Source organism: Parasteatoda tepidariorum, chromosome 10 (genome assembly GCF_043381705.1).
Source record: "Parasteatoda tepidariorum isolate YZ-2023 chromosome 10, CAS_Ptep_4.0, whole genome shotgun sequence".
NCBI lineage: Eukaryota > Metazoa > Arthropoda > Arachnida > Araneae > Theridiidae > Parasteatoda > Parasteatoda tepidariorum.
The window spans coordinates 50,975,944-51,003,718 of NC_092213.1; the positions used below are offsets into that span (position 1 = coordinate 50,975,944).

Sequence of the window (27,775 nt, forward strand, 5' to 3'; positions counted from 1 at the left end):
TAAATATTTAAACAATTTTTGTGCAAAATTTTTCTGCACATGCATTTGAATATAAATTTCTGAGATTTTAAATCTGTTATTTTACCTTAATTTTAATTAAAAAATATTTTAAAACCTGCTGATTACCTATAGTATAATTAAATTTCAATATAATGCATGGCAACTGTTGGTAGTTTTGAAGTTTATATATTTTCTTGGCAAACTTCAGTTTTTGACGGTTTTAACCAGTATTATACCCTTGTCATGTCAAAAACCACTTTTTGACGTCAAAAACCCAATCCTGGTAAATTATGCCATTATTCTAAAATGTTATTTACATTAAATTAAGAAAAATGTAACTTTTTATTTACTGAGAAATTTATTTGCTTCACTATTGAATAAAAAATAGTATAGCATCAAATAATTTAGCAAGTAAATAGTTTAGCAAGTTAAATTATCTTTACTCATTTCAACAAATATTTGTAAAAAAAAAAATATTATTAAAATAAAATTTAAGATACATTTTATTGATTTTGCTCATTATTTATCCACAGATATGAGGAAATTTTGAGATTTTATTAAAATAAAGGAAAGATATTATTTGTCTACTGATCAGTCTTCAGAAATTTACGTCGTTAGAGCAACAAAAATAAAATTAAAAATCCAACAAATTTTGATGAAATCAAAATTCTTAACAGCAATAAAATAATTAAGTCCAAAATAAACACCATTAAAATATAGTACCTGCTAAGTCTAGTGTATTCTTTAAGTTTCTCTTGAAATAACTTTTGAATTGGATCTGTTGGAGTTTTTGCATACAAAACTGAGCAAATACCAATATTCCTTTGAAGACATAGAGAACCAGTGGAAGCAGCTTTTTTGAGAACTCTTACAGAATTCATGGCTGAAAAATTATTGACATGTTTTATTAGCAAATCCAAGTTTATAGCATGGTATGCTACTAGTCTTAAAATTAAATTTTACTTTATTTAAATTTTATAACTCAGATTAGACAGATTCTTGATAACCCAAAATTTCTTAAAATAAAAATGAGATCTTGTACAATTCAATAAAAGACAAAGATAGTCACTGGTAAAAAGGACTAGCAAATATAAGATACTACCATATATTTCCCAATATAAACTGAGAATTTTTAGAAATTTTCAAAAAGCTAAAGTGGGGAAGGGGTCGGTTTATAATCTTATCAGTTATCCCCCTAAATGTAATTCCTTAAAGCATGGCGATACTGTTAAAATATTTTAAAGAAAATAATTAACCACATATTTCTAATTTTCTTGCTTTTTCAAAAGTTATTGTTTATTTGGAGCTCTTTAAGGTATTAACATTAAGTTTAAAAGATAGATTGAATTTTATGCCACCAGAGACGTTGTTATGTTTCTCGGTACCCTGGGCTTATCCTTATTTCAGTGTAAAAAAAGTTTAGTTTTGAAACGTTTTTTTAAAAATGATTTTATTTTCAGGTTGAAAAACAAATACATTATTATGAAAGCATTAATATATTATTAGTATTGAAAGTTTAAGGTTACTACTCATGCTTTTTGAGAGACGAAGTCTTCTGTCCCAACATTAAAATTAATTTCCTGCCAGGCATCATATTCAACGCTCATGATTGATTCAATCTTTTTTAAATCCAAAAACAAACAAACATAAGGGGATAATAGCTCATTCCCCTGAAACTTTTAATTTCGTAAACGCTGTTCAAGTTCTTTGTTGAAGCCTGTTTTTCAGAAAGGTGAGAAATTCTCACCCCCTTTTTTTTTTCTATGATGAAAACACTGTCCTTAGAAGTCCCCTTCTACAAGAATGTATTATTCCATCATTTGAAACATGTCGTTATTGATGAGACATATGGCTGAACTAATTATTTCTTTTAATATTTCATCTCAATCTTCCTTTCTAGCTAATATTTTTTTCAACAGATCAGTTATAAAAAAAAAAAAACTAAATGTGATAAACTTAAGGGGCCCGATGTGAATCCTTAAATAACGGCATTGTATGCAATAAAAAGATATGAGCGTGATAATCATTGTAAAATATCATAAATAGATGCAAGCAGAAAAGTAGGTGGAAGAAAGCACAAAATATAAACTTATGAGTGATTTAGCAATATTAAGCATGTCGCATTAGGAAGTAAATATGAATTAAGCTATCTATATTTTGTTTTAGCAGAAAATGCAAAGCCTGAATCAGTTAATAGTGAATGCAATAGGAGTTTTTATCAGAAATACTTGTTACTAAAGCATGATTCAGGCACAATTAACAATGTTAAGTTTAAATTACTACGCAGTAAAATAAATGTGATACATTATTCAATTAATAAGATACAATAATAATAAAAAAAGATACGAAACCTTTTATAAAGAATTTTAACTACTCTTTAAATAATAAGCAAACTTTCCAAAAGGTCGTCTCTAGGTTTTAGCTTTAATCTTACGTTTCCCACTGCCTATTTCTGTAACGGGTTTCAGTTAGCTTTGATTTCGGATCGGAGCTTTTATATCTCGGCTACCTCAGTCTTAATAAATTTATTTTATTTTAAGACCATATGATATGGCAACCTGAAGTCTTCGCTCTGTTTGGCGACAATGGCGAGTTAAAGTATTTTAATAAAATACAGTTTTGTTAGTATAACTTTATATTCGAATTAAAATTATTTAATGTTCTAAACGTCGAAGTTTACTAAATCATTTTTAAAATGAAGGACAGTAGGTCAGCTACTATAGAAGATTTGCCAGATCCAATTATTGAATACATTTTAAGTTACTTGTCACCATATAAAGACCTTAAAGAATGTATGCAAGTTAATAAAGCTTGGTATCGCTATGTTTATGGTAAATTTTTCCTCCTACTTCTTACAACGATAGTACTTTATTTAATTATCTTTATTAATCTTTGTTTAAAATTTTGCTCTTCATTTTGTTTAATTAGATTAGTCTATATACAAAGACATATAGTTATTACATTTAAGGCTTGCCTTTTGTTTACTTATAATAAACACACATAAAATATTCCCAATTATACGTTTATTGTGACTATATGGTATTAAAAATTGATAAAATAACTCAATATTGACATAAGAAAATGATATTGAAAAAAGATATATAAGGAAATAAATATTGGCAATCTTTTTCTTATTTTGCAATATTTACAATAAAAAATTCTAGTTTCTAAAAAATTCTATAACATATAAAATTTATTATGTATAATTAAAAATGTAAATGTTTTTATAGAAATCTAATAGAGACATATAAACTGACCACTGAAAATGAGTACAGATTATTAATATCTTCTCATTACTGACCCTTCTGTTTAAAGACTAAATTTCATAATACAGATTCTTTACTGCTATTCATCTTTATTTAATTTTCACGAATAAACTGATGTTAAATAAATATCTGTTCTGTAGTATCCTTTGAGGTACGTAAATTATTATGATCGCCAATTTGATTAAATAAATATAGTGGGCATTCTTTTATTATTTTTATATATACGTAAATTATTATGTGATCGCCAATTTGAATAAATAAATATAGTGGGCATTCTTTTATTATTTTTATATATTAATTTGAAAAATGACACGATACAAATTAGCATTTTTTTTAGGTAATTACGTGTTAAATGTAGTCTACTTTAGATATTTGTTAAATATTATTGTTTTTTTGTAATTTTCAGTAAGAACATTCTTCAGTATCATTTAAATCCTTTTTCCTTTTAACAACGAAAGTAAACTAAAAAAAAAATCAAAAATAAACAGATGTACAATTGTAAATTACCCTTTAAAAATAACTAACCATTTAATTATATTGCTTTGCATTGAAAAAAAAAAAACTTAAGAGTTTCTAAAAATATCTAGCACTATTACTCCCACTCTGATGAATCAACACCTTTATTTCCTACTCTTTTTTAATGAATATAATTTTGCTAAATATTCTTCTATCACCTTCAGTTTGATTAAAAAACATTTAAAAAATATAAAGAATCAAAAATTTTACCCATATTCTAAGATAATAAGAAAAGAGGCCTCTTAACAATTTCACTTGCGTAACTGTTTCACTTATGAATTGCAAGTAACAAAATTTAATTCCCAGCTTGGTTAGGATTTAGTGTTGATCCAGAACTTAGCTTTTCTTTGAAAATGGGCTTATTTGTTTTGCAGAATATTAAATTTTTAAGTTATATAAATTATTTAATATTCTCTATTTTTAGATGTTATTCGTAAGACGCAGAGAGATTTTTATAATGCTGTTTGCAACATGGCTGTGCAATGGGTTCATCAAGTAGCTGATCCGGGGCCAACCATATCAAAAAGGTATTCTCACAGTGCTTGTTGTTGTGAGAATTCTATGTATATATTTGGTGGCTGTACTACTGCTAACACTACTTTCAATGACCTATGGCGGTTAGATTTAGGAACACGATGTTGGATCAGACCTCTTGCAACAGGTAAAATTATTGTTATCTGTATTTTGTCGTAGTAAAGTTTGTTTTATTATTATTCATTGCTTTCAATGTAAATATCACAAAAAGTCAACTATTTCAATTTAATTTTCATCTTGTTGAAAAAAAAAAGGCATGGCCAAAATTCTAAATTAGTGTGTATGTTTTACATTATATAGTAAGCCTCTAATGAGTTTATACCAATGGTAGTTAAACTAGTGAAGTTTTTGAGCTATTGTATCATTTTTAAATAGTATAGTGTTACAAATGAAAAGAGCTACCAAATTTTTCAAAAACTTTTATGTTTACATTCATCAGCTCAGAGGAGACCAAAGATCTTCCTCTGAGTGGCGATTAGACAGTCACAGGTCTAGACAAATATTTTGCTAGCTCATTTCATATATATATATACAAAAAAAAACACGATGAAAATTAAGAAAAACAATTAGTTTCATTTATTGCGCATAGGCTGCAAGTAAATAGAACTCATAAAATAAGTTCAAAATGTAGAGAAAACATGGGAAAAATTACAGAACAATGAAAAAAAAGGGGAAAAAAATTCCGAAAAAAGGAAACAATTTTTTTTAAAAATCCAGAAAGATGTGATCTTTTCATCAGCTCACACGATTATATCCGCAAAGAAGAGTGCTTTCTAATATTGTACATATTAATATAGCCAAAGCAAAATATATCAATACAATAGTGTGACATTTGAACTTATTAACCACTTAATTTTGATCTGTGTAATGATTATTTGAGTTAGAAGAGGTGATTAATCTATATTTGTTTTATTTTGATAGGTACTTATCCTCCTCCCAAAGCTTGTGCAACACTTGTAAATTATGGAGAAAACCTTATTTTATTTGGAGGGTGGACTCACACAGCTCCTTATCCACTTCATCAGGTTTGTTAGTTTTTTTCTTGTATTGATATTGTTATACTGAATTTTAAGATAATTTCTTTAGTTCTAATGTTGTAAATTTTTTTATGCCTTTTTAATTTTTAGAATTGTAAGACTCCTAAACAAGCATGCAAATGAATCTTAAAAAATTCCTAAATCTTATTTCCTAGCTGCTCGATTTAAACAATATTTTTTAAACCAATCCTATCAGCCAATTAGTTTTTTCTATAGTAGTGAATTATCAATAATGTTTTATAATGTATTGTTTTCAGCTCTAAAGTTTTTTAAAGGAATAAATATGCAAGTAATAATTATTGTTAATTATCTTCTTTTAATTTTGGAACTCTCACTCTCAGCTTTTCTAAGTGCAAATTTCTGATGTGATGCAATGTAAAATAAATAATTTATTGAAAATAAATGCTGCCTATCTGTGTGCACTAGCAAGTTCATGGGCAATAAGGGGAGAAGGCATGTCTTTTTGCAAATCACAACTGATTTGTTAACTATTATTAAATGTTTGAAATTTAAAAATTGATAAAGCTTATTTGGATAAGTTTATTTAAGTTTTTAATGCTGCATAAAACATTGTCAAAGCTGTCAAACAGATAAAAATATTTGAAAGATTAATTATTTTTTATAGTTGGTATTTTATATGCAGAGTTGAACAACTGATTCATTTCAGATGACTGTTCACATGCATAGTTTTGTAATTTTGAACTCAACCCATAAGATAAGGGAACTACTATATTACGAATGGGAACACACTTGTCTTTCTGAAGAGCTTTTTGAATGAAACTAATACACATTTTCATTGCCGGTGAAGAATACTCACAAAAATTTTGCATGTTTTGCCTGACCACAAAGAAACTCTTATTCATTATCCATCTATCATTGTAGTGGACATTTTACATGATGACTGTTAAAGGTGGAATTTAGGACCAGTGATTGCTCTTGTGGGTTGAAACGCGTCAAACACGCTAAAAATATTCGAGGAGTAAATAAGTTTTAATGCGTCTCCTTGGACATGTAGTACTTCAGTGCAGAAAAAATAGAGCAACAGCTGTGTTGGTAGAATTAAAACCAAACTTTAAATATGTATAATAAATTTCTTTTTCTTTGTTATTAATGGCCAATAGGGTATTAAATTATATCTTTTCTTTTCCTTGATGCAGATGTTTGATTTGTCCTAATTCAAATATTACTATTATAACTCTTCTTTATTTTAAATTCTTTTTTTTTTTTTTTGTCTATCAATAAATAAAATAATATTATAAATACGAACAATAATTGATAGATGAAGAGGTTAAGAATTCATATCTTAAATAGAGACCCATCTTTAGTAGAGAGAGACCCAAAAATATGCAAGTACCTGTAATTTACTAAGTCTTGCAGAATCAAGTAGGGGCACTATGCAAATCATTCTGTTATCATCAGAACTGTAACTTGTGTTACCTCAATGAAAAGCATACATTTTTTTAAGCTCTTCCTGCTTGTTAATGTTTGTTCAATTACAATATTAGTTTTTGTTAGAACTACTATCGACTTCATATCAAGTACCAACTTTATGATTATTTCCATTTTCTTCATTCTATAGCCTTATTAATTTTATCCTCTTCTACTTCTCTAGGTATGGAGAATGTTTAACCAGATCCATGTATATAATACAAGGACCAATAGATGGACTCAGATTACTTCAGCTACTAGTTGTCCTGCTATGGCTGGCCATTCTGCTACTGTTCATGGTGATTTAATGGTAGTTTTTGGTGGCTTGCAAAGGCAAACCTGTGATGGACCTTTTCAAAAGTAAAATTTATTTTTGCATTTAAAAAGACTTAAAAGAATTTATTTTTACATTTATTTCCATTTGATGTTTTTAAAACTAAGTTCTACCTAATCTTTCTTATATATTCCTGAATTGTTTAGAAATTTTAAGAAAAGTGCAGAAGCGAGCAAATTTTTTTAGCAAACGATTTGCCAGTAAATTATCTTATTTGTGAAGAACATTTTATTACTTTTTGCGATAAAGTTGTATAATTTTTTAGCTATTTTAGAACTATAAACATATTTTTTAAAGTGAGTTTTTAAAGCTGGTGCCCAAAATATATCAAAAACTATTTAATCAGTTGATCAGAATTTTTTTTTCTGGTCTTAAGAAAGTTTTAAGCCATAATACTTTTTTTTAATGATTTTTGTGACATTTTTATGTTTATGAATATAGAACGATTCCTTTTTTATTAATTGTCAAACTGCTGGTAAAAGGAGCGAAAATGTTTTAGTGGATTTAACAAAGGAACAAAGCAGTAAAGGAAAACAAATTAATAATTTTTAATTTTTTTCTTTACTCAATGCTGAATTTTTATATTCAGTGTAGATTCCTTCTTAACAAGTTGAATGTAAGTTCCAATCAAAAGGTTGTATAAAAAAGGTCTTCTGCGATTGTTACAATATTCCTTTATTTTCTCTAAATTTATTAGAGTTTTACTTAATCATTGATTTAGTGGACATAAAATAAAGTTTTAATCTTGGAAAATTGCTATCGTAAAATAGGAAAACAGTTTGTCGCTAGAAAAAGGGGTACATCATTGAGGTTTTCAATGTGCATGACTATTTGAGAGAATTAAAAAAAGAAAATTTTAGTTTTATTCCCTCAAATGAAACTTACGTGTAACACCACTGGGTTAAAAAAGTATAATAGCTTTGAGAAGGGGTAATATGGAGTATTATCTAATTGTGAAATATAATATAAAAATGAGAAAATGAATAAATTCTAAATTTCGCTTCAACTTTAAGCCTGTACCGCTAAATCTACTATTATTAACATGAAGTCAATTTTATAAGTCTTACTTTTGTTGAATATTTTAATTTTAATAATGAGCAGTCATTTTTTTAAACGGGGTGAATTTTTTTAATTTCAATTTAAAATATCTCAAATTAAAAAAATGGCTGTGTTAATTAAGTTGTTGAATTATTATGTAAACTTTGTTTTTATTCCATCACCAATAATGATCAACTTGTTTAGTTTTATTAAGGGTCCTCTTCAGTTATTATTTGTTAAGTAACTAGTTCATATTTTTTTAATATTTTTATTTCATTTTATTCATAAAAATGTTCTATAAAATCTGGTTACAAAGATTGTAAATAATTTTAATGTTTTCAGAATTGTTATTATAGTTTTGAAAAAGTTTAAAATTTGGCAACTAGATACAATCAAGCAAATTTAAATGAATCAAATTGTTCAAAAATATCACAAAATTTTAATTAGTGTATTGTACTAAGTGTTAATTAGTTTATTGTCCCATATCTTGTTTAATTAAAGATCTAAATACTATAAAAAAATGACATTTAAGAAATCAGGAAGATTTTATCATTTCTAACTCAAAACAAGACCCTAACTATGCCATCAGTTCAGACAATCTTTTATGCAATTACATAATTAATTATAATAGCAGGAAATTTTTTAGACCATCATACATATTTAAACTCCTTAGATTATTGTCCTATAAAGGGTAATTCACATTTCTTTACAGAGAATCTGAAAAATGTTTTCTTGTAACAGGTTCTATACACCTCTTCACAAAAATACTTCTTGAATCAGCCAACTACCCAGTAGCAGCGAGCACCACAGATTTATTTTTGCCTTTCAGACTAATTCTATTCTTCTGTAACAGAATTATAGTTCAAAGCAAATTTATAACTTGTTAGAAATTCATATATTTAATATAAATATTAAGTTTAATTTTATTTATTTATTGTTTTGGTATTATATACAGTGGAACCTGTCTAAATTGACCACCCTCGGGACCAAGTCAAATGGTCACTATATAGAGGTGCTCACTTTACGAAGACTCTTTAAAAAGGACTCTTGAAATAAAACTAGTAGAAAATGGTCACCTTTCTCAGGCGTTCACTTTACCCAGGTGGTCACTTTTACAGGTTCTACTGTATTAAATACAGCCAGCGAAATAAAAAATTGGCATTTGTTTTATTTTTAAGCAACCTTTCTTTTAATTAAATGCTGGGTAATGAATTACAGAAAATGTAATTCCTTTGCTCTGCTTTTAAAAATTTGAAAAAGAAACAAAACAGTATACTAAGTCATACTAATAAAGGGAATGTGGTTATGTGTTTTTTACAGCTCCCGAGATGGATAAATACTGAAATTGTATATATGTATTTTTCCTTTAATTAAAATGGAATAAGTAGGATCTTTTTTAAGAGGATGGATCTTTAATAAGTTATATTTGTTAGATTAGCTTTTTTTTTTTGTTGAACTGTTATTTTATTTTTATACAACACAGTTGATATCCTACTAAATTTTTTTATAGTTCAAGTGATGTTTGGACGCTAGATCTGAAAACCTATAAGTGGCAAAAGCAGGAAACTACAGAAACACTACCCCCACAACGTTATGGTCATTCGCAGGTATAAATAAAATTATTTAATAAAATTTAGAACTAATGTAAATAATCTTTTATAGCATTTTATTTTTATTTGATGCAAAAATTGCTTTTATGGTTTTAATTGAAATTTGCTAAAAAAATTTGTTAGTTTTAGCCTTTGAGATAATTAACGTGGTTTTTCAAAGATATGTCGCCAAGGAAAATAAAAAAAGCCACATATTAAGTGTTTGAAAGTCACATATTAAGTCTTTGCATCTTGTGAAAAACTATCTAGACTTTAGAATGGACAAATAGCTTAAATGTTTTAAAAGTTATTGAACTTTTTTAAAAATCCACAATTTGGCAAAATTTTTCCACCTATATAAAAATTATCGAAATTATTGCCTTATTCTCAATTTTCGTAAGTTTTTATGAGTTCAGGCAATGCAGCATAGGAGTAAGTTTTTAAATATTAAAAAATTATAGCACAAATGCTCTAAATTTTCACAAAACTGTAGCTTTTTTCCATATTGACGTTTTGTGCCATTTTAAAAATAAACATAGAAACTCTGGCTTTAGATGAGCTTAACTTGACTTAATAGTCATGACTAACTGTTGCAAACTCACAGCAGTTACGAAAATAGCATATTCTTTGTAAAAAAAAGCTGTAATCTGGAAAAGCTCTTCATTTCTAAATGTTTGGTTTGCAGTTCTTAAGGCATATAACTCATTTTTTATTTAATTCAGTTCTTATAGTTTTTGTTAAAATAATTATTGGAAATATATCCATTTCCTCTTACTCCAATTTTTAGTACCTTTTCAAAATAATAATGTAACATAACAACAATTTTTTAACTTTTAAAAAGTTTTCAAACTTATGAAAGTGACGGAAAATTGAGTAAGTGTAAATGGCACTTCAGAAAAAGCTATTAGAATTTATTAATTATTTTTAATCTTTTTTAATGAAAAATATTTATATAGCTTTTATATGCAAAAAGGAAAAGACATGGAAAGGAGCATGTTTAGTTCGAAAAAAAATAATATCTGTTCTTATTTTTTTTTTTATTCTGTTTTTTAAAGAATTTTTGCAAAGTTAGTCTTCGATAAACTTCTCTAAAAGCTTGATAGCAAAAATTTTCTTATCAGCACATTCTTATGATTTAGTATTTTTGAATTTTTTAGAATTAATGTGAATAATTAAAATTAACGCAATTAAATTTTGAATATAAAGTGGGAGTATTAAAAATTTTCTTATGAAATTGGAAAATGCAATTTTTTAATGTTATTATTGTTTTCAGATTGCCATTGATCGCCATCATTTGCTAATCATTGGTGGCTGTGGTGGCCCTAATATGGTAATTTTTTTATTTTTAATAAAGTAAGCTTGATTAAATTTTTACCCCAGATTTATAAACATACAAGAGAGATACACCATTCATAAATGTTTGTTTAGCGATCTAGGAAGTTAACTTAGAAGTTAATCCTCTTTCTGTTTAAAGATTACAAGTGTTTATGTATCTTGCCTGCTCTGTAATACAAACGTTTATGAATCTTGGGGTAACTTAGATAATTTATAAGATATATCAATTTTTGTTTTATTGCTTATTTTGTACCTTCCAACAACAATATTTTCTAAAATTAAGAAATTTTATAGTTTTAGAAAATATTTTCTCATTGCAAAATGAGTCTGTTACGTATATAGTTTAATAAGCAGTAGTTAAAAGAATTTTGTCCGCCACAACATATGAATAATTTAACTATAGGGGGAGAGATGAAGTTTTATTGAAATTCTGTTTCTTTTCAAAATTGAACTCTAGTATGCAACTAATGGAAAAGAATATTTTGTACAAATCTCTGGAGGGTATATATTTTATTTTTAATTTCAAATGCAGTATTTTATATTTTTGTATCTCCAATCTAGCTCTACACTGATATTTGGCTTTTAAAAATGAATAACCGTTCAGATGGACTGTGGGAATGGCAAGAAATGGAAGTTAAATCCAAAGAAAATGCCGCTCCTCATGTTGCCTTTCATCCTGCTTGCAAAGTAATGACATTTTAACCAAACATAGCAATTTTAAATAAGCTATTATTGTACTATTTAATTTCTAATGTTTAATTTTATGCATAATGAATATTGCTGATGTTTATATACTAAGTTCACCTTATATAATGAAGTTATTATCCACATATTGATATCTACCCTTTTTATAAGTTTGTAATTGTAGTATTTATTACTTGAATGCATTTGAATTGTAAAACCCATTCTTATTGATTTTTAGTTTTAAGATTTGTTATTGCTGAATGCAGTTCAATAATTTTATGCATGTTAAAAGAAAGTGAATATTGCTTGATGTTTATATACTAAGTCCACCTTATATAATGAAATTATTATCTACATATTGATATCTACCCTTTTTATAAGTTTGTAATTGTGGTATTTATTACTTGAATGCATTTGAATTGTAAAACCCATTCTTATTGATTTTTAGTTCTAAGATTTGTTATTGCTGAATGCAGTTCAATAATTTAGTAATGTGATTAAATAATTTAGTCATGTTTAGTTTTCCCTATTTTTCTGTGAATATTGCAAAATGTTGTTTTTGCTTCAATTCATAATTTTGTATATCTTTCATATTTAATGTTAAATATTTATGCCTGTGGTTTTGACAAATAGTACAAATTTTTTTACCTTTTTTATTTTGTTTATGATAATAGAGAAATTTTTTTATATAAATTGCCATGTTTTTATTTTATGTTTTAATTATTTTTTGCACTACATACAATTTTATAGCTAATTAAAATTTACATTTCCTTTAGTGAAAGTGTTTCTTTCTTTTTCTTTTCTTTTTTTTTATATGTATATATCCATCATTATCATACATTTTTTTAATACCATCTTTGCTTCTTTAATCTATGCTGTATATTGTGTATTATTATCTATATATCGATATATATTTTATCTATAAAGTATAGTCTTTAATCCATGTTTCTTTTTTATACGTCAGGTTGGTAGCCAGGTGGTTGTCATGAGTAAAACTCAACGCTCTCGAACATCTGCTTCTTCATTACCTCATCTATTGCGAGCACCATCTCGCATTTGGGTTCCACCTCGAAAGTATGACATTTTTTTTTGTTAAAATTTACATTATTATTTCTTTTATAGTAAATATTTATTTATGTCTTTGATGGAGGAAAAATGTGGAGTGCACAAAATTAAAAATGGAACACCCGGAATAATTTTTGATCAGTTGATTGATTTTCATGTACCAAGAATCAATTGTTTGAGGGCTTGATTTCAAATATGCTAATTAATTAGGGCAGATAATATTTTAAGATACAAAGGGAAACATATAAATATACTTTCACTGAAGGAATATACCTTTTTTTTCTACGGACTTTCGCTCTTGATAATCAAAGTATATGAGATTGCCAAAAACTGGAAAATATGGTTCCAATAGTTAGGTCAGAAAAGTGATAAAAAGTTATGACCTCTAAATGTTAACCCTTTCGAGCCGACTGTCACATATATGTGACAGCAAGAAACGCGCTCACTTCCCGGCCGACACACCCGCGTGTCAGAGAGTTTTCTCGTTCACCCCCGACCGTCACTTATTTGTGCCAGCGTTTCGGAACGTTTTAAAAAATGAAATTTCTTCCAAAAGATGGCATTGTATGTCCATATGGTTTCAGATACATGTAGATTTGACCTTCTACTCAAGATGAAAGTACATTCACGTGGTTTTTAGGGGAAGGAGTGGAGGGGGGAATGTTTTATGAGGGCTCTTTAAATTAGCACGTGATATTTATTTACAGTAAGTAAGGGAGTTTTTTTTATCTCTCGCTACCTTCGATTTTCGGATTAGTTTTTAGTGGATAATTAGATCTTGTAGGCTTGAATTTTTTTTCTTTTTACCGTTAGAATGTCGAAGCGTCGAAAATTTTTAACTGAGCTGGAAATAGAGGAAATTATGCAAAATATTTAAACTTATTAATATTTATATTACATTTAAACAATAAATAACTTAAGTAAATAAAGTATCCATAGAAATATATATAAAGCATATGTCACTTAAATACTCTACAGAACAATATTAAACAACGCGCTGATATTTCGGTAATTTCATGGAACTAGGCTTAACATCAAAAAACCCTCCGGCCCTGGGGAGACACACGCTAGAGAGACTGCTGGCCTCAGCGGTAAGCGCGCTTTGCGTCGCGAAAGGGTTAATTTTACTTTTTGCGTACTTCGCCATATCTTGAACTTTTTAAACAAATCAAAATATTTTTGAACGCAATTATAAAATTAATTTATCCGAAGATAGTTTGATGAAAAAATATCTATTTACAGTCGGATTCATAATTCTCCTGATAAAAGACCCTCATCTAGGTCCAAATTTTTGACCGCACTCCTGCCCAATTAGTTTGAAACATATTTTCCAGAGTGTGGATATATATTTTCAGGGTCAAGAATCCTAATTTGTTGAAAAATATGCTTTTTCAGAGAGAGAGTGTTTTTTTTTTTTTTTTTTTTTTTTTTTTTTTTTGTATCTGATTTCTTAACTGAAGATATCATTTGCTCCTATTAATTAGCATATTTGAGGCCATGTCTTCCAAGAATTAAGATTGAGTCTTGGTATATCATATTATTAAATCATATTATTAATTCCGTTTTTTTTAATTTGCACACTATAAATAAAATTACACTATTGCCTGCTTTTCCATGGTACTGTTTTAATTTAAACTTGAGTATATTAAATTTAAAAAAAATATGATTATTCAAATCAAATGCTTGACTTTTTTTAATTTTAAATTATATTATTAGTTATTAAACTATGTCATTCATAACTGTCCACCATTCTATCAATCATTTTAATTTAATATTTATTTAAACTAGAAATTTTATAAAAATAGATTTCATAGTAAACTGTTCAATTCTTTATTCTACTGCAGCAGGTTTATTATCAATTTGAAAATGGTCTTGTAATTCATTTAATTTTTTAATTAAAATTTAAATTAAGTTTTATTTTCTTTCTTGAAATTTTATTTATTATTATTATTTTTTTTTTTTTTACATTTCTTTATTTTTCACTCTGAGTACTCAGTTTTTAAAAATATTATTAGTTTTTAAGAAGTTTTACCACATTAATGAGGTGCTATTTCTATATAATAGAGCACGATTTATCTAGACTCTGATTAACTAGATCCATCTAGAACAGTTGATTAACTAGATCCATCTGGAACAGTAGATTGCATCCATGTATTGTATCTGCCTAGGGCAATAGGTTCCACCTATGTATAGGTGAATCTAGGACAATACCTTATGTCTAATATATATATTCTGTCTAAGGCAATAGCCTTTTCCAAAAAATATTCTTTCAGGAAAATGTTCTTTCAGATTGTCTGAAGGGTGGTTAAAAAATTGCTTCTTTTAGCATTTGGTTTCCTTGAAAAGAGGAAACCCTATTTTTGCTCAGTTTCAACAAAAGTGATTGAAAGATGGAAGGGTTCTTCTATAAAATTACAAATGTCTTCTTTTTTAAGATTCAAATAAGAAAATAATGTGTTTCCAGTGTATTCTAAACATATACTACTAAATAAAATTGATGATAGTATATTTTTCCAATAAGTTTTGTAGGATATTGGAGTATTTTAAAACATGTCTGGAAGATGCAAAAGAGTTTATTGTTTACACAAAAAAAAGAGAGTGTTTAAAGGTTGAAGAAAGGCCAAAACAGAAACAACATAGCACTTAGATATGTCATTTGCATATTCGTATGGTATAATAAAAAAAGAGTGCGAGATTTAATATTAAACTTTTTATCAGTTTTTTTGCAATGACCAGCTTTGTATCATTTTCGAGTCATTTTTAAATCCTTGCAGTTAACTTGATTCCAACCAGTTTTGATATTTGATCGATTTACTGCATATTGTAAAGCTAGTGACTCATGTGTTCAATTAAAATCTTTCAGTTCCAAAGCAAAGACATCTAAACGGCCATCGTCAGAACTCGATCCTTGTGTAAATGGTAAAAGAGGCGTTCTGAAACGACCCGCCGACCCCCGTCCAGCTCAGGTATCTAGTAGTGATGAGGATGACACATACGGTCAAAAAAATGCTGAGAAAAAATCTGCATCAGGTAGCCCAGAAAATTCTTTTTCTTCATCTTCATGCAGCAGTAATAATTCCTCAACCTCTGATTCTCCATCCACATCTGGACATGCCATCAGAAGTTCATCTCCTCCTTCTAATTTGGCAAACCAGAATTCTGAAGGGGCTGGTCCTTCTGGTGGTTCCCCACCCAGTGGTCCATTTCAGAACTCATCAAGACCAAATAATTCTACTGTAATAATAGGTAATAACCCTTTTGCACGGAACAATAGGCAGAGGCAGTTAGAAGGACTTGATCGTATGGAACAAAGAATAAAGGATCTCAAAGCTGGGTAATAATCTATTATTTATATTTATTTTTTTTAGTAATGAATTTGTATCTATGTTAATTTATAATATTAGAGATACACTTGAATCTTGATCCATCACTCCCATATCTTTAATTTTCGTGTGTGTATCATATTGTTTTAATGGTCCCCTCGCAAATAATATTCTTATAACGTTAATAACGATTGCTTTTTGCTTTTGAAAATTGCAGAGTGCTGCCTCTACCACTCAACATTTTTTATGGACATTAAAAAAACATTGAACACGTTTCTCAAAAAAAAAGTTATTTTTGATGAAGAAAATGTGGATTTGTTGTAGTTTGGGGAAAATGTCTCAAACAGAAAGTTTGATGTTTATGCATCAATTGATGAACATACTGAAACTTGTAGTGTTTTTGGTTAAAAAAAATTGTTGTAGAAGCTGAAGAAGTGCAAATTAATACCGTTGAAGATGGCATAATGCTACCGCAACTGATGCCAACATTTTCAAAAGGCTTCAAAGCCTTTGATATGATACAGCGAAAAAATTACTGCATGGATCTAGGTTTTACTATATTAATTATACTTTTGCTATCTGTAATATTTCCAAATTTTTATGAAAAGTTAAATGTAATTTGTTATTGTCAGGGATGTGATTCTTCCGCAGATCCGCTGATTTCCGCTTTTTTCAGATTTTTCCATATCTTCCTCTCATTTTTCATAAATTTCCGCGAGGAAAAAATTTTTATGCAATAAATGTTATTTTGTTGAAAATTTTTTTCTTCTGCGGAGCGAAAGTATTGAAGCCCCCAATAAACCTTTATTCACATGTCAATCTGCTGGCTGGGGTAAAAGTGGTTGACCTTGGTAAAACAATGCCGTCTCCTACACCACTACTCTCTTATCTTTTCAGGGATGAAAGACTTTTTAAAATTTCCGACCATGTTCCAAAAACTTTTGGGGAGTCTAACGAACGATATAGTCGGACTTGCGATGAACTCCCCCTCCCCCTGCAGTAGCCTCCTGAGAAAATGATCTTCAGAAGAAAATGGGTAGAATTTCGGCATGTACGCCGTTGCCTTGACAACCGCGACTTCCGCTATAGATTGGAAAAAAGAAAAAAAGTTCTAATCAGTTTCGTTTCGGCCGCTGATACTTGATTTCTTTTGATTGGCTGATTTACAGAATTTTAAATATTAGGAACTGGGCCAGAATCTGCTAAAATTGCGATTCTTATTTAGATGATTTTTATGTAAATCATCGATTTTCGTATTTAACTGATTTAAAAGTTACTTTTTGAGATTCGTTTTTACACGATTTAAAAATCATTACTCGCAATTCCCATTCACGCAATTTAAAAATTCAATATCGCGATTTGTATTTAAGCGTTTTTAAAACCCAATAATGCGAGTTGTATTTAAACGTTTTTGAAACCCAATATCGCGATTCATATTCCCGCTAGTTTAAAATCCAATGTCGCGATTCGTATTCATATATATTTTTAAATTTCAATATTGCGATTCGTTATCACACGGTTGTAATATCAAACATCGATTTTCGTATTTATACGCGGTTTAAACATTACTCGTTGCGATAAGTATTCACGGACTCTAAAAATTATACATCGTGATTCTTATTTACGCGATTTAAAAATTCAATACCGCTATTTGTATTTTCGTGCTTTTAAAATCCAATATCGTGATTCTTATTCACGTGATTTTACAATTCAATATTGTGATTTTTACAGCTATTTTAAAATTGAACATCGCGATTCTTATTCACGCGATTTTAAAATCAAACATTGTGATTCTTATTCACGCGATTTTAAAATCCAACATCGCGATTCTTATTCAAGCGATTTTAAAATCCAACATCGCGATTCTTATTCACCCTATTATAAAATCGAACATCGCGATTCTTATTCACGCAATCTTAAAATCCAACATCGCGATTTTAAAATCTGATATCGCCTTATTCACGCGATTTTAAAATCCGGCATCACAATTCTTTTTCACGCGATTTTAAAATCAAGCATCGCGATTTTGAAATCCAACATCGCGATTCTTAATCTAAGGCCTCTAAAAATTGTGTGAGAAATGAACTTTCTTGTCCTATCAATACTGATGATTAAAAGTCTGCAAAACGCAGTCTACAGATCAGTCATGTTAATAAAAGACCATCGAAAAAACAAAGAACTGATGAGAAAGTCCATATAGGTCCTTTGACCATTAAAGAAATGTTTTTTAAAATGATATGATACATAAAATCGTGCTTATGCATAATTACTCAAAGTTATCTAAATCATTAAAAAAAAATTATTTTAATCAAGATTTTATTTAAGAACATAATTACCATTTATTTATATTTATTTGAATAGATAATAATGTAATCATTATCAGATTGGCTATTGAATTCATAAAATTTTTTCTTTTGCACGTTTAATGCTACAGTTATAAACTTCCTCTTTTTTGTGTTTTTTTCAATCACATCCCTGTATTGTGATTTGTCAAAAATTGTAATCACTTATCTTCAGTCAAATATAAACATTTGAATCTATAAATATACTCATCAATAAAGTTTCGCTGCTGTCTAACAATTTATTGTTAGATGAAAATAATTATTTTTTGTTAGTTTTTTTTAGTATATCAGAATTCTTTTTCAATGAGATATATATTTATAACTATTATTATGTAATTTAGTAAAGTGTTTGCCCAGAAGATAGAGAATCGAACTCCAGTCTGAATGAACCGGGGTTCAGAAGTCCTTCCAGAATCGAATTCCAGTTTGAAAGACCATTCAGAATCGGACTCCGGTCTGGAAGACCCTTCGAAATCGGACTTTAGTCTAGTAGACCCACTGAGTAAATGCAATATACGTGCTCATAAAATCTGTGGAATCAAAAATCCTGTGATCAGTTGCTGTGCATTACCAAGAGTACAGGGATCTAGAGAAAATCTCCTTCCCCTTCAGATCAAAGTCGCCTTGGTAATTAGTGGTATTGCCATCTATATCTGGGGTTCTGAGCTAAGATGTACTTTTCTCTCTTGTGGTACTCTCTTGTCAAATGAACGGGGCACTTTGCTTACTTGTTTCCCAAAAGGCCAATGGTTGCCGAAATAACAACGAACAGTAAAGTATTTTTAAAGAACACCCTTTAATCAGGGAAATTGTTGATGTTCAGAGATTTTTTTTTTCGATAATGAAAGTTTCTGTTCTAATATTTAGTGATATAGTTTGAAAAAATGTATAAAAATTATTGAAATTGTTATTGATATCCAACTGTTTTTTTATTTTAATTAAAACAGTAATGTCTAATCTGCATGCCATATTGAACTGGGTGAAAATTTAATAAAAAAAAGTTTCTAAAAGAATAAAAAAATCCACCTTCTTTTGTCATATTTGAAAAGAATAAATTAGAATAATTATGAACCAATGAATGTTAAGCTAAAACTTAATTTAGTTTAAAAATAGAAATATACTGAATAAAGTAAAGCTAACTCACGGGTATAAAGCACAATAATATCAATCTTTTAAAAAGACCTTATTAACGCTTGATCGCAGTGTCTAAAATATATTCTAATTGATGTTTTATCTGTGAACTCCATTCTCTTAAAGCTAGTGCTGTTCATTGCTAATACGATTGATTTTATTTATAGAAAATTAATCACGCAATCCAACAAACGTTCTAATTTTTTTCCCTTATTGTACCAAAATCAATTAACTAACGTCTAAGAGTTAGAATAAATTTGAATTTGAAGCAGTTTACACCTTTGTGAACGAACTAAATTGCACCAACCTTATATTGATAATTTGGGTATTTATCTAGTTTCTTATAAAAATTTTTTTTAATATTTAGCAAACTAAAAGTACTCTTAAACTTTGATTTAATTAACTTTGAATTTGACTTAATTGATAAGTCGAAAATTAGGATATTTAACTATCTTACAGAGTTGGAATTTTAATCTTATGTTTGAGTTTTCTTCTGCTAAAATCTTTCAACACTGACCTTGACTTTTTGAAATTATTCTACATTTTGAAAAATTCTAATTATTGAGTTAATGCCTATTCTATTATCCCACTCTTTCTTTATGTTTGGAAATATATTTTAATTTCTACATCTTGCACACATAGGATTCTCAATTGCCACCCACCGGATTCTTATTTCTCTTCATTTATTATCTTGTTTAAACCAGTTCCTCAGTCCCTATTGGCTAAACACGTTTATCTAGTGCTTTCTTTTGCACTTTATTCATGTTGGTTAGCTTTATTCATATGTCCAGACCCTTTCATGATGGGAATATATTTTATTTATCAAATATGTTTTTATCAGTTTTATTTTTAAATAAACTTTCTGTTCTAAATTTATATATCTTTATTTTTATATAGTTTTCCTACATTAGCAACTCAGAAGGTATATCAGAAACCTAATTCTCACATAGTAAGTGGTTCGAAAAATCCAATGTGTTTATATGTCCTCGATATCAGTACTGCTACAACCAAAGGCCATGTGACTTGGCGACCACTCAAGAATGAATCTCCCTCCGCTCCCGAAGAAATAATTTTGTATTCTCTTGTGCTTGGTAAAGGTGAACTTATTATGTTTGGAGGAATACAAAAAGATTTGAACTCTACTCAACAGGAAGGAGAAACCATACCTGAAGTAGTTTCTAATTCTTTGCATTACATGACTGCTGAAAGATTTGTTATTTGATGAAATTATTTCTAGACTTATCATGTTTCGAGTTGCACCAGTTTTAGTTGTAAATAAAAGGTTGTTGAAGACGTTCTTTCCCATAAATTTAATTGTTGTAATGTTTGGATTGATATGTCTGCTTTACTAAAAGATTTCAAAACTGTTATTGCTTATCTTTAAAATCATAATACAATAATGATATGTGTTGTTAATATGAAATGGCTGCTACATATGAATATTCTAGTAAATTTAAAGGCAATAAGATGAGATCTTGGTTGAAGGACATATTAAGTAAACTTACAAAAATAAGTTTTAGGATGTTTATAATTATCGGGAAGATGTTAACTAATTAACTTTTCATCATTGAGAAATGTGTTATTCAAAATTTTATTAGAATAAATAATGTTCTGTATTTAAGGATAATTCAATCAATTGTAATTTCAAAATTTGACTGTTTTTAAAATATTAGATGAATTAAATTTTAGAATAAGTTTTAATTTATATTCACTTAGTTGAAGAACATATTTAGTTATTTAAAAAATCAGTTTTAGGCTAAGTAAAAATGTCAGGAAGATCAAGTATATCTACTTTTTTCATTAAAAGATGTCTTATTTAAAATCTTACCAGAATAAATAATGTTCTATGTTTAAAGATGTTTCAATCAACTGGATTCAAAATAGTAGAGGTATTAAATTTTAAAATAAGTTTTAATTTATGTTCACTTAGTTGAAAAACATATTAAGTGACTAAACTTGCAAAAACCAATTTTAGACTGTGTAAAAATGTCTTAACAAATCAACTATTTTTATCGAGAAATGTCATATTCAAAATCTTACGAGAAATAATGTTCTGTATTCAAATATATTTTAATCAATTGCAACTTGAAAATTCAAAATATAACACATCTACTGTTCTCTAAATAGTAGATGTTTTATTTTTTAGAATAAGTTTCAATTTATGTTCACTTAGTTGAGGAACATATAAATTGACTCAAGGAACTTACAAAAATCAGTTTTAGAATATTTAAAAATATCAAGAAGTTAAAATAACTTTTTTTATTCCAAAACTTAACAGAATGAATTATTGTTCTATACTTACAGTTAATTGCAGCATTTTCTCAAACTTTGAAAATTAAGTGTTATCCAAATGGAATTTAATATGTTCTTTGAAAAAGCTCCTCCGTTAAGAAACATATGACTATTCATTCAAATTCAAATGTTAATTTATGTTTGCCGAATGAGAGAAAAAAGAAAGACGTTGATTAACGTACATGTCTAAACCAGTGAAATGACACCAAAAGTAAGCAAAATTTTGACTGTTAGTAAAAACTTTTAGTGTGGTATATTACTGACTATTTCTTTGGATGGGAAGTAAACAGTTTCCTTTTCTTTTTTTTACCATAATCTAAAATAATTCTTAAATTTTTAATCTTTCACAATATTGAAATAAGAATCTTACTGCAGACCATATACATGTGTTTACCATAAAAATGTTCTTTTAAATATAAACCTCCTGTATGTATTTTTGGTATTTCTTCTATGTGGTTTGTGAAGCAATAAATAGCAACTATGCAGATGTTATACTTTTGCATGAGCTTTTGTGACTCCTCAAAATGTTTTATCACTTGTTATTCAATGAGAAAATTGTGTATTGAAGAGAAATCACTTTACCAACTTGAGTTTTCAGATCATGAACTACATCTATATTGATTTATAGATACTTTCATAATATTTTTAGAAAATATCTATGTAATATATATATATTTATTTTAACAGCAATAATTTTTTTTAATCTGTTAGTACATGTCTTAATAATTTGTTATTTTTATGAAATTAAAGTGCCATTGAAAAAAAAAAGTTTAAAATTTAATAATTTCTTTTCAAATAGCAAAAAAGAGAATAAATTAAGAAAGGGAGATAAATTTGCAAACAATTGCATCAGTATTTCACTTTACCAACTTGAGTTTTCAGATCATGAACTACATCTATACTGATTTATAGATACTTTCATAACATTTTTAGAAAGTATCTATGCAATATATATATTTATTTTAACAGCAATAATTTTTTAAATCTGCAAGTACATGTCCAATTCATAATTCCTTTAATATTTTGTTATTTTTATGAAATAAAAGTGCCATTGAAAAAAAAAAAGGAACTAAATTTAATAATTTTTTTTTTTCAAATAGAAGAAAAAAGAATAAATTAAGAAAAGGAGATAAATTTGCAAACAATTGCATCAGTATTTCTCATCAAACTTTTAAATTTAATATAAAATAACCAAAATCAAGAAATTAAGTTTCTTTGATTCTTTTAGTTTATTACAATCCTTTTCTGAAAACCATAATTCAGCTTATTTAATTCTATTTCTCCTTAAGCGTACACTATTGTAAGGTTCGATCTGCTGTGCCTGTCTGTTTACTGGATGTTAAAAAAATCTTTTCTTAAGAATCTTAAGAATTTAATGTCAGCATTAGGAAAATAAGTTACACCTATCTTTTTAACTTAATTCTACTTTTTCTGAGAGTGTGACATTGCATTGTTTGCTGTTTTTAAATATCATGCCTTTGATATTGAGGGTTAAGATTGTAGGAAAATGTAACATATAATGCTTAATCTTGAACTGTATAAATTGTTTAAAAAATATTTTCATGTGTTACTTATTTTTTTATTCATTTATAAGCACAATTAAAGGAGGACAATACTGTGACTAATTCAAGAATGATAAGTTATGTTGACATTTACACCAAAGATACACTTACTGAGATGTCCGGAATAGGTTTCTCAATTTTTTTAAAATAAGATACTCTAAATTGCAAATTTTTTATAAATGTGAATTGAATTTTTCTTATTAAACTTTCTTATTCTACTTAAAAGTAGCTTTAATTTATCAGAAATTTTTTGTTCTGTGCTTAATTTTGTTGTTGTTGTTATCTTTAGAAATAAAAAGATTTTGAATTATAAGCCCAACATAGGCTTGAACTTATCTAATAGAAGTCATTAATCTCATTATGATTTCTATATTCTTACGATTTTATTTTGTCCTTGATTTCCATACACTTTCTATTAATTATTAAATCTAATGTAAATTATTATCTATAAATTATTTAACTTAAAAAGTAATTAGGTGTTATGTCCATAAATAAGTATTCCGAATAAGATAGTTTATTAGGTTTTTCTCTTAGCGAAGTTTGCCTTTATACTGAAACAGATTTCAACCTTTATCTGTGATGTTTAATCTTGGGCTCTTTTCTGAAAAAAATACTATATGTCACAGGTGGGAGGTCTTGGATTTAAAGTGTTTAGGATTTATGAGAAGAGGTTGCTTGAACTCCCAGAACTTATCTCTAATCCTTGTCAAAAATGCTGTAAATATACCTGAAATGGTTGCCTTTTTGAGAAATAGGAGTAGAAGAATACTGGAAATATTCTAAAAATGTCTGCCATTTTTTTAAAAAAAAATTGAAGAATGCTGAAAAATTTATATAAATTAAAAAAAGAGTGGGTGAGGGAGAAAGTAAAGTTTTATGAAAACGTGTATAGCAACATTTATCCGCCATATGTTTATTTCAACGCATTAAACCCAATCACTATTATTTTTAAGTTATCAGAATAATATTTTTTAAAAGCATGTCAGAATTGATGTCACAGTATTGTTCTTTCCTCAATATATAGCACCTCTTTCACCTGTTTTTATTTCATATGGGTTGTACTTGTGTTCTTTTTGTATTGTTAGAAGTTGTGTTTTGTGAAGTATTTTAAATATTTAATAATTCTATATCTATACAGACTATGCGTTTATCTCATAAACGTTTCAAGAGAATTCTCAAGTTACACTCATTAATTGCATTTACTTGTTGAACAAAAAGTATTTCTTTGTACAAGATTACAGGGGTGCAGAATAGGTCGGATTACACTAACAAGTTTAGGGGGAAATTCAGGCAGCCCAGGATAAATTTGGGTTTAAATAAATTAAAAAGAAAGAAGACTGGAATGGAGAATTATTCACTCAGAAAAAAGTCTTAACAAGAAATAAAAACGAGGATTGCCGTTATAAACAAAATTCCTTCCTCGCTTTTCATCACACGTCTACCAAAAAACATTTTCTATTAAAGAAGAAAATTAAGTGATTAACTTTTATGTCAAATCTATTGATCTGTTAAGTGTAACACAAATAAATATGCACATTTGTCTATTTATTAGTTTGTATTCCTTTAGTTCATGAATGAAACCATAAATTTATTTTTATGAATTGCTATTTCAATATATTTTAATTTTTATTATTTTTAACACTGATGCTAAGTTATTTAAGAACTGCATGAAATCAAATGATTTCTCTTTCTTACTTAACGAAAAATTTATTTTTAAAATTTTTTAACAATATGCAAACTTAACTTTAAAAAAAAAAAAAATTGAAAAAGCTATTTTGTAACTATAAAAAAAAAAAAAATTTGCTATAATGTTGGGGGAAATTTCAAACCAAAAAACTGCTCCTTTAGGAAATATTAGGTTCCGTGAATTTTTGCACCTCTGCAATATTAGTGTATGATATTTTTGTCTAAGATAGTGATATAATATGAAAGCTTTATAAGTTATTATGCAAATAGGCATCTATATTGATTTATGTTTATGTACTTAATGTTAAGAGGTGAAGTATCTTAATTGTCATTTTCTGTTCTCCAAGATTTAAAAATTTAATGTAAGTACGAATTAACTTAAAATTTGAATTTATTATTATTATTAAGGTTTAACAAAAAATTATTAGGTATTTGTGATTCCGAAATTATGGAAATAATTAAATGATTTTTGTTTCATTTGTATCAGTGCTTTGTTAGTATAAATTTTTAATAACTATTATTGTTTTGTCAACTAAACGATATGGTTATGTAGTTTAATTACAAATATGCAAAACAATATTACATTAATAGTAATGTACAAACTGATAGTTAACATTGTTTGGTATGCGTATTTCTAATATGCATACCAAACAATGTGGTAATTTAAAACTTTTGAAATCTAAAATTGATTCTGATTTGTTATAAAATATTGTAGATTACTTTAACTTTACTGTCTATGTGCTCACGCTTGGAGAATGAAAAATTGCTCACCCCTGTAAAAAGAGTCAATTCTAATGATTGTAATTTTGAAATTGATGTGATTTTTCAATGTTACGTTTAATGCATTATGTGATTCTAGATATACATCTCACAATAATTGTAAATTATATACATATATATAGATAATTTGTGCTGTGATAAGTAGAAAAAAAAAAGATTTTGTTGATTAAAAGTCCAAGATTTTTTTAACTTGTTGTGGTTGATATCTTGGTATCCTTCTCGGTCTATATTTCTTTTTCTTAGGCTCTGTGTTTATCAGTTGGTTTTGCAACTGCGCCCGTGACTTGTTAAGAAATTCTATATCCATTTGATCATCCAAATAAACACTGTTAATAAAATCCAATAATAAATCTACTTTCCCATTAAAAGAATCTATTATATTGTTATCTTCCTTTTTAGCTGTCGCAAAGACTACCGGTGCAATCCGACTCTGTTCTTTGCCAATGCCTAACATTAACTTAAGTCGTCTAATCATGAATTCCATGAGTTGATACGCATCACTTTGTAATGCTGTATCACGCTTAACATCCTCAAACGACTGTATAATAATGGTTAATAGGATATTCACCAATATGACAGAGGCTGTTAAAGCAAATGTGAAAAATGCTATTGGTGCTAAAATAGGTGATGCTGCTTCCATATCATGGTAATTAAACTTCTTTAACAGCATGCTTATTGAAGATTCGAAAGAAGCCAAAAATGAACAAAATTCCCTAACACCTCGTCCAAGAGTCATCCAGAAGAGACAGACAAAAGCAATGAAGGTTATAATAAGGCAAACACTGTAACCTTTAAGTTCTTGAACGCACAGCCTGACAGTAGAGATCATGCCCCCAATCCTTTTGTTGAATCTAAGTAGTTTGAGAAATTTCAGAGTAGCTAAGGACATTAAAAACCCGATTAAGTAGCAGAAAGCTTCATCAAGTAGCAATGCTTCTTGGAGCTTGATATATCCCGTTCCTTCTGTTTTTGTAAATATAGCTAGAATCTGCTGCGTTATGATCATTTTGTAGATTTCTACACCGATGATCGAGTATGCTGCCAAGATGTTTGCTATTTCTGCTATATTCCAGTATTCCTTAAAATATTTTTTGCCCTGCTTGCAAGCACTTACAAATGCGCAAATCGTGTAGTATATTGTAAAAAGAATGAAGCCAATTTGGCAGAGTAGAATTAACAGTCCAGCTCCTGTGTGGTAATGAAGTAGTTTGATTGGATCAATGTGGTAGTAAGGTACCACACCACCCCCTGGCAAAAACTCAGCAACAATGGTTAACACCACGAAAAGATTCACCTGAGGATTATATGTCCCAAATTCAACAAAAACAGCTCTCGTGTCCTTATCGATCCAGCCAGTTTTTTCAAGGTGGTCCATTTTAGATATGAGTTTCGCACCATCAGTATAACGTTTAGTAACGAGTGGTACAATATAACCACCACCTCCATACCAATCCAGCTGTCCCCAAAAGGGAAAACCATTGAGGTCTTTAGCTGTCATGTATTTGTATTCTGGTGGCACTCTAGAGCTCATTGTTAAATTTGAGTGCCAGAATTTTTTATAAAAGCGATCGTCTTCATTGATGACATTACCAAAACCTGCACATTCATCGATGATGTTTTCTACTTGATAAGGGACTGTGCAGGAATCTGTAAAATAAAATCATGACATTTAATTCATGGTTGCTATGCTAAATACTTATCATAGTGCTCCTCGAAGGTAAGTATACCCTTTATGGTTTCTTATAGAAGTTTAAATTATTGGGTTATGTGAAAAATTCATTTTAAAATTTATATATACAACCGGTAGCAGAATTTACAGAGTCTATCGTGGAG

The 27,775-nt window shown here is 28.2% G+C and overlaps 3 protein-coding genes across 4 annotated transcripts in view; 1 reads left to right on the forward strand and 2 right to left on the reverse strand.

Moving 5' to 3' along the window:
• Positions 1–2,499, reverse strand: part of LOC107445470 (ATP synthase-coupling factor 6, mitochondrial) — a 6,937-nt gene extending 4,438 nt beyond the window's left edge. The window contains exons 1-2 of the mRNA XM_016059861.3: positions 2,352–2,499; positions 724–883 (exon numbers count right to left, since the gene is read on the reverse strand). Of these exons, the coding sequence (XP_015915347.1) occupies positions 724–881 (158 nt within the window). The 5' untranslated portion in view covers positions 882–883; positions 2,352–2,499. The remainder of the gene's footprint in view (positions 1–723; positions 884–2,351) is intronic.
• Positions 2,500–2,556: 57 nt separating this feature from the next.
• Positions 2,557–26,131, forward strand: LOC107445482 (F-box protein 42). Of its 2 annotated transcripts, XM_016059877.4 has the most exons (10): positions 2,557–2,831; positions 4,207–4,443; positions 5,238–5,341; positions 6,966–7,141; positions 9,664–9,760; positions 11,016–11,072; positions 11,639–11,764; positions 12,726–12,835; positions 15,690–16,160; positions 20,520–26,131. In XM_016059877.4, the coding sequence occupies exons 1-10, from the start codon at positions 2,696–2,698 to the stop codon at positions 20,842–20,844; spliced, it is 1,839 nt and encodes a 612-aa protein (XP_015915363.1). In that variant the 5' UTR covers positions 2,557–2,695; the 3' UTR covers positions 20,845–26,131. The 2 variants fall into 2 exon arrangements, with proteins under 2 accessions (XP_015915363.1, XP_071043273.1); XM_071187172.1 differs by lacking the exon at positions 11,016–11,072.
• The window catches only part of LOC107445474 (uncharacterized), a 152,677-nt gene continuing 147,600 nt past the window's right edge, over positions 22,699–27,775 (reverse strand). Inside the window, exon 44 of the mRNA XM_071187171.1 lies at positions 22,699–27,589. Coding sequence (XP_071043272.1) covers positions 26,109–27,589 — 1,481 coding nt within the window. The 3' untranslated portion in view covers positions 22,699–26,108. The remainder of the gene's footprint in view (positions 27,590–27,775) is intronic.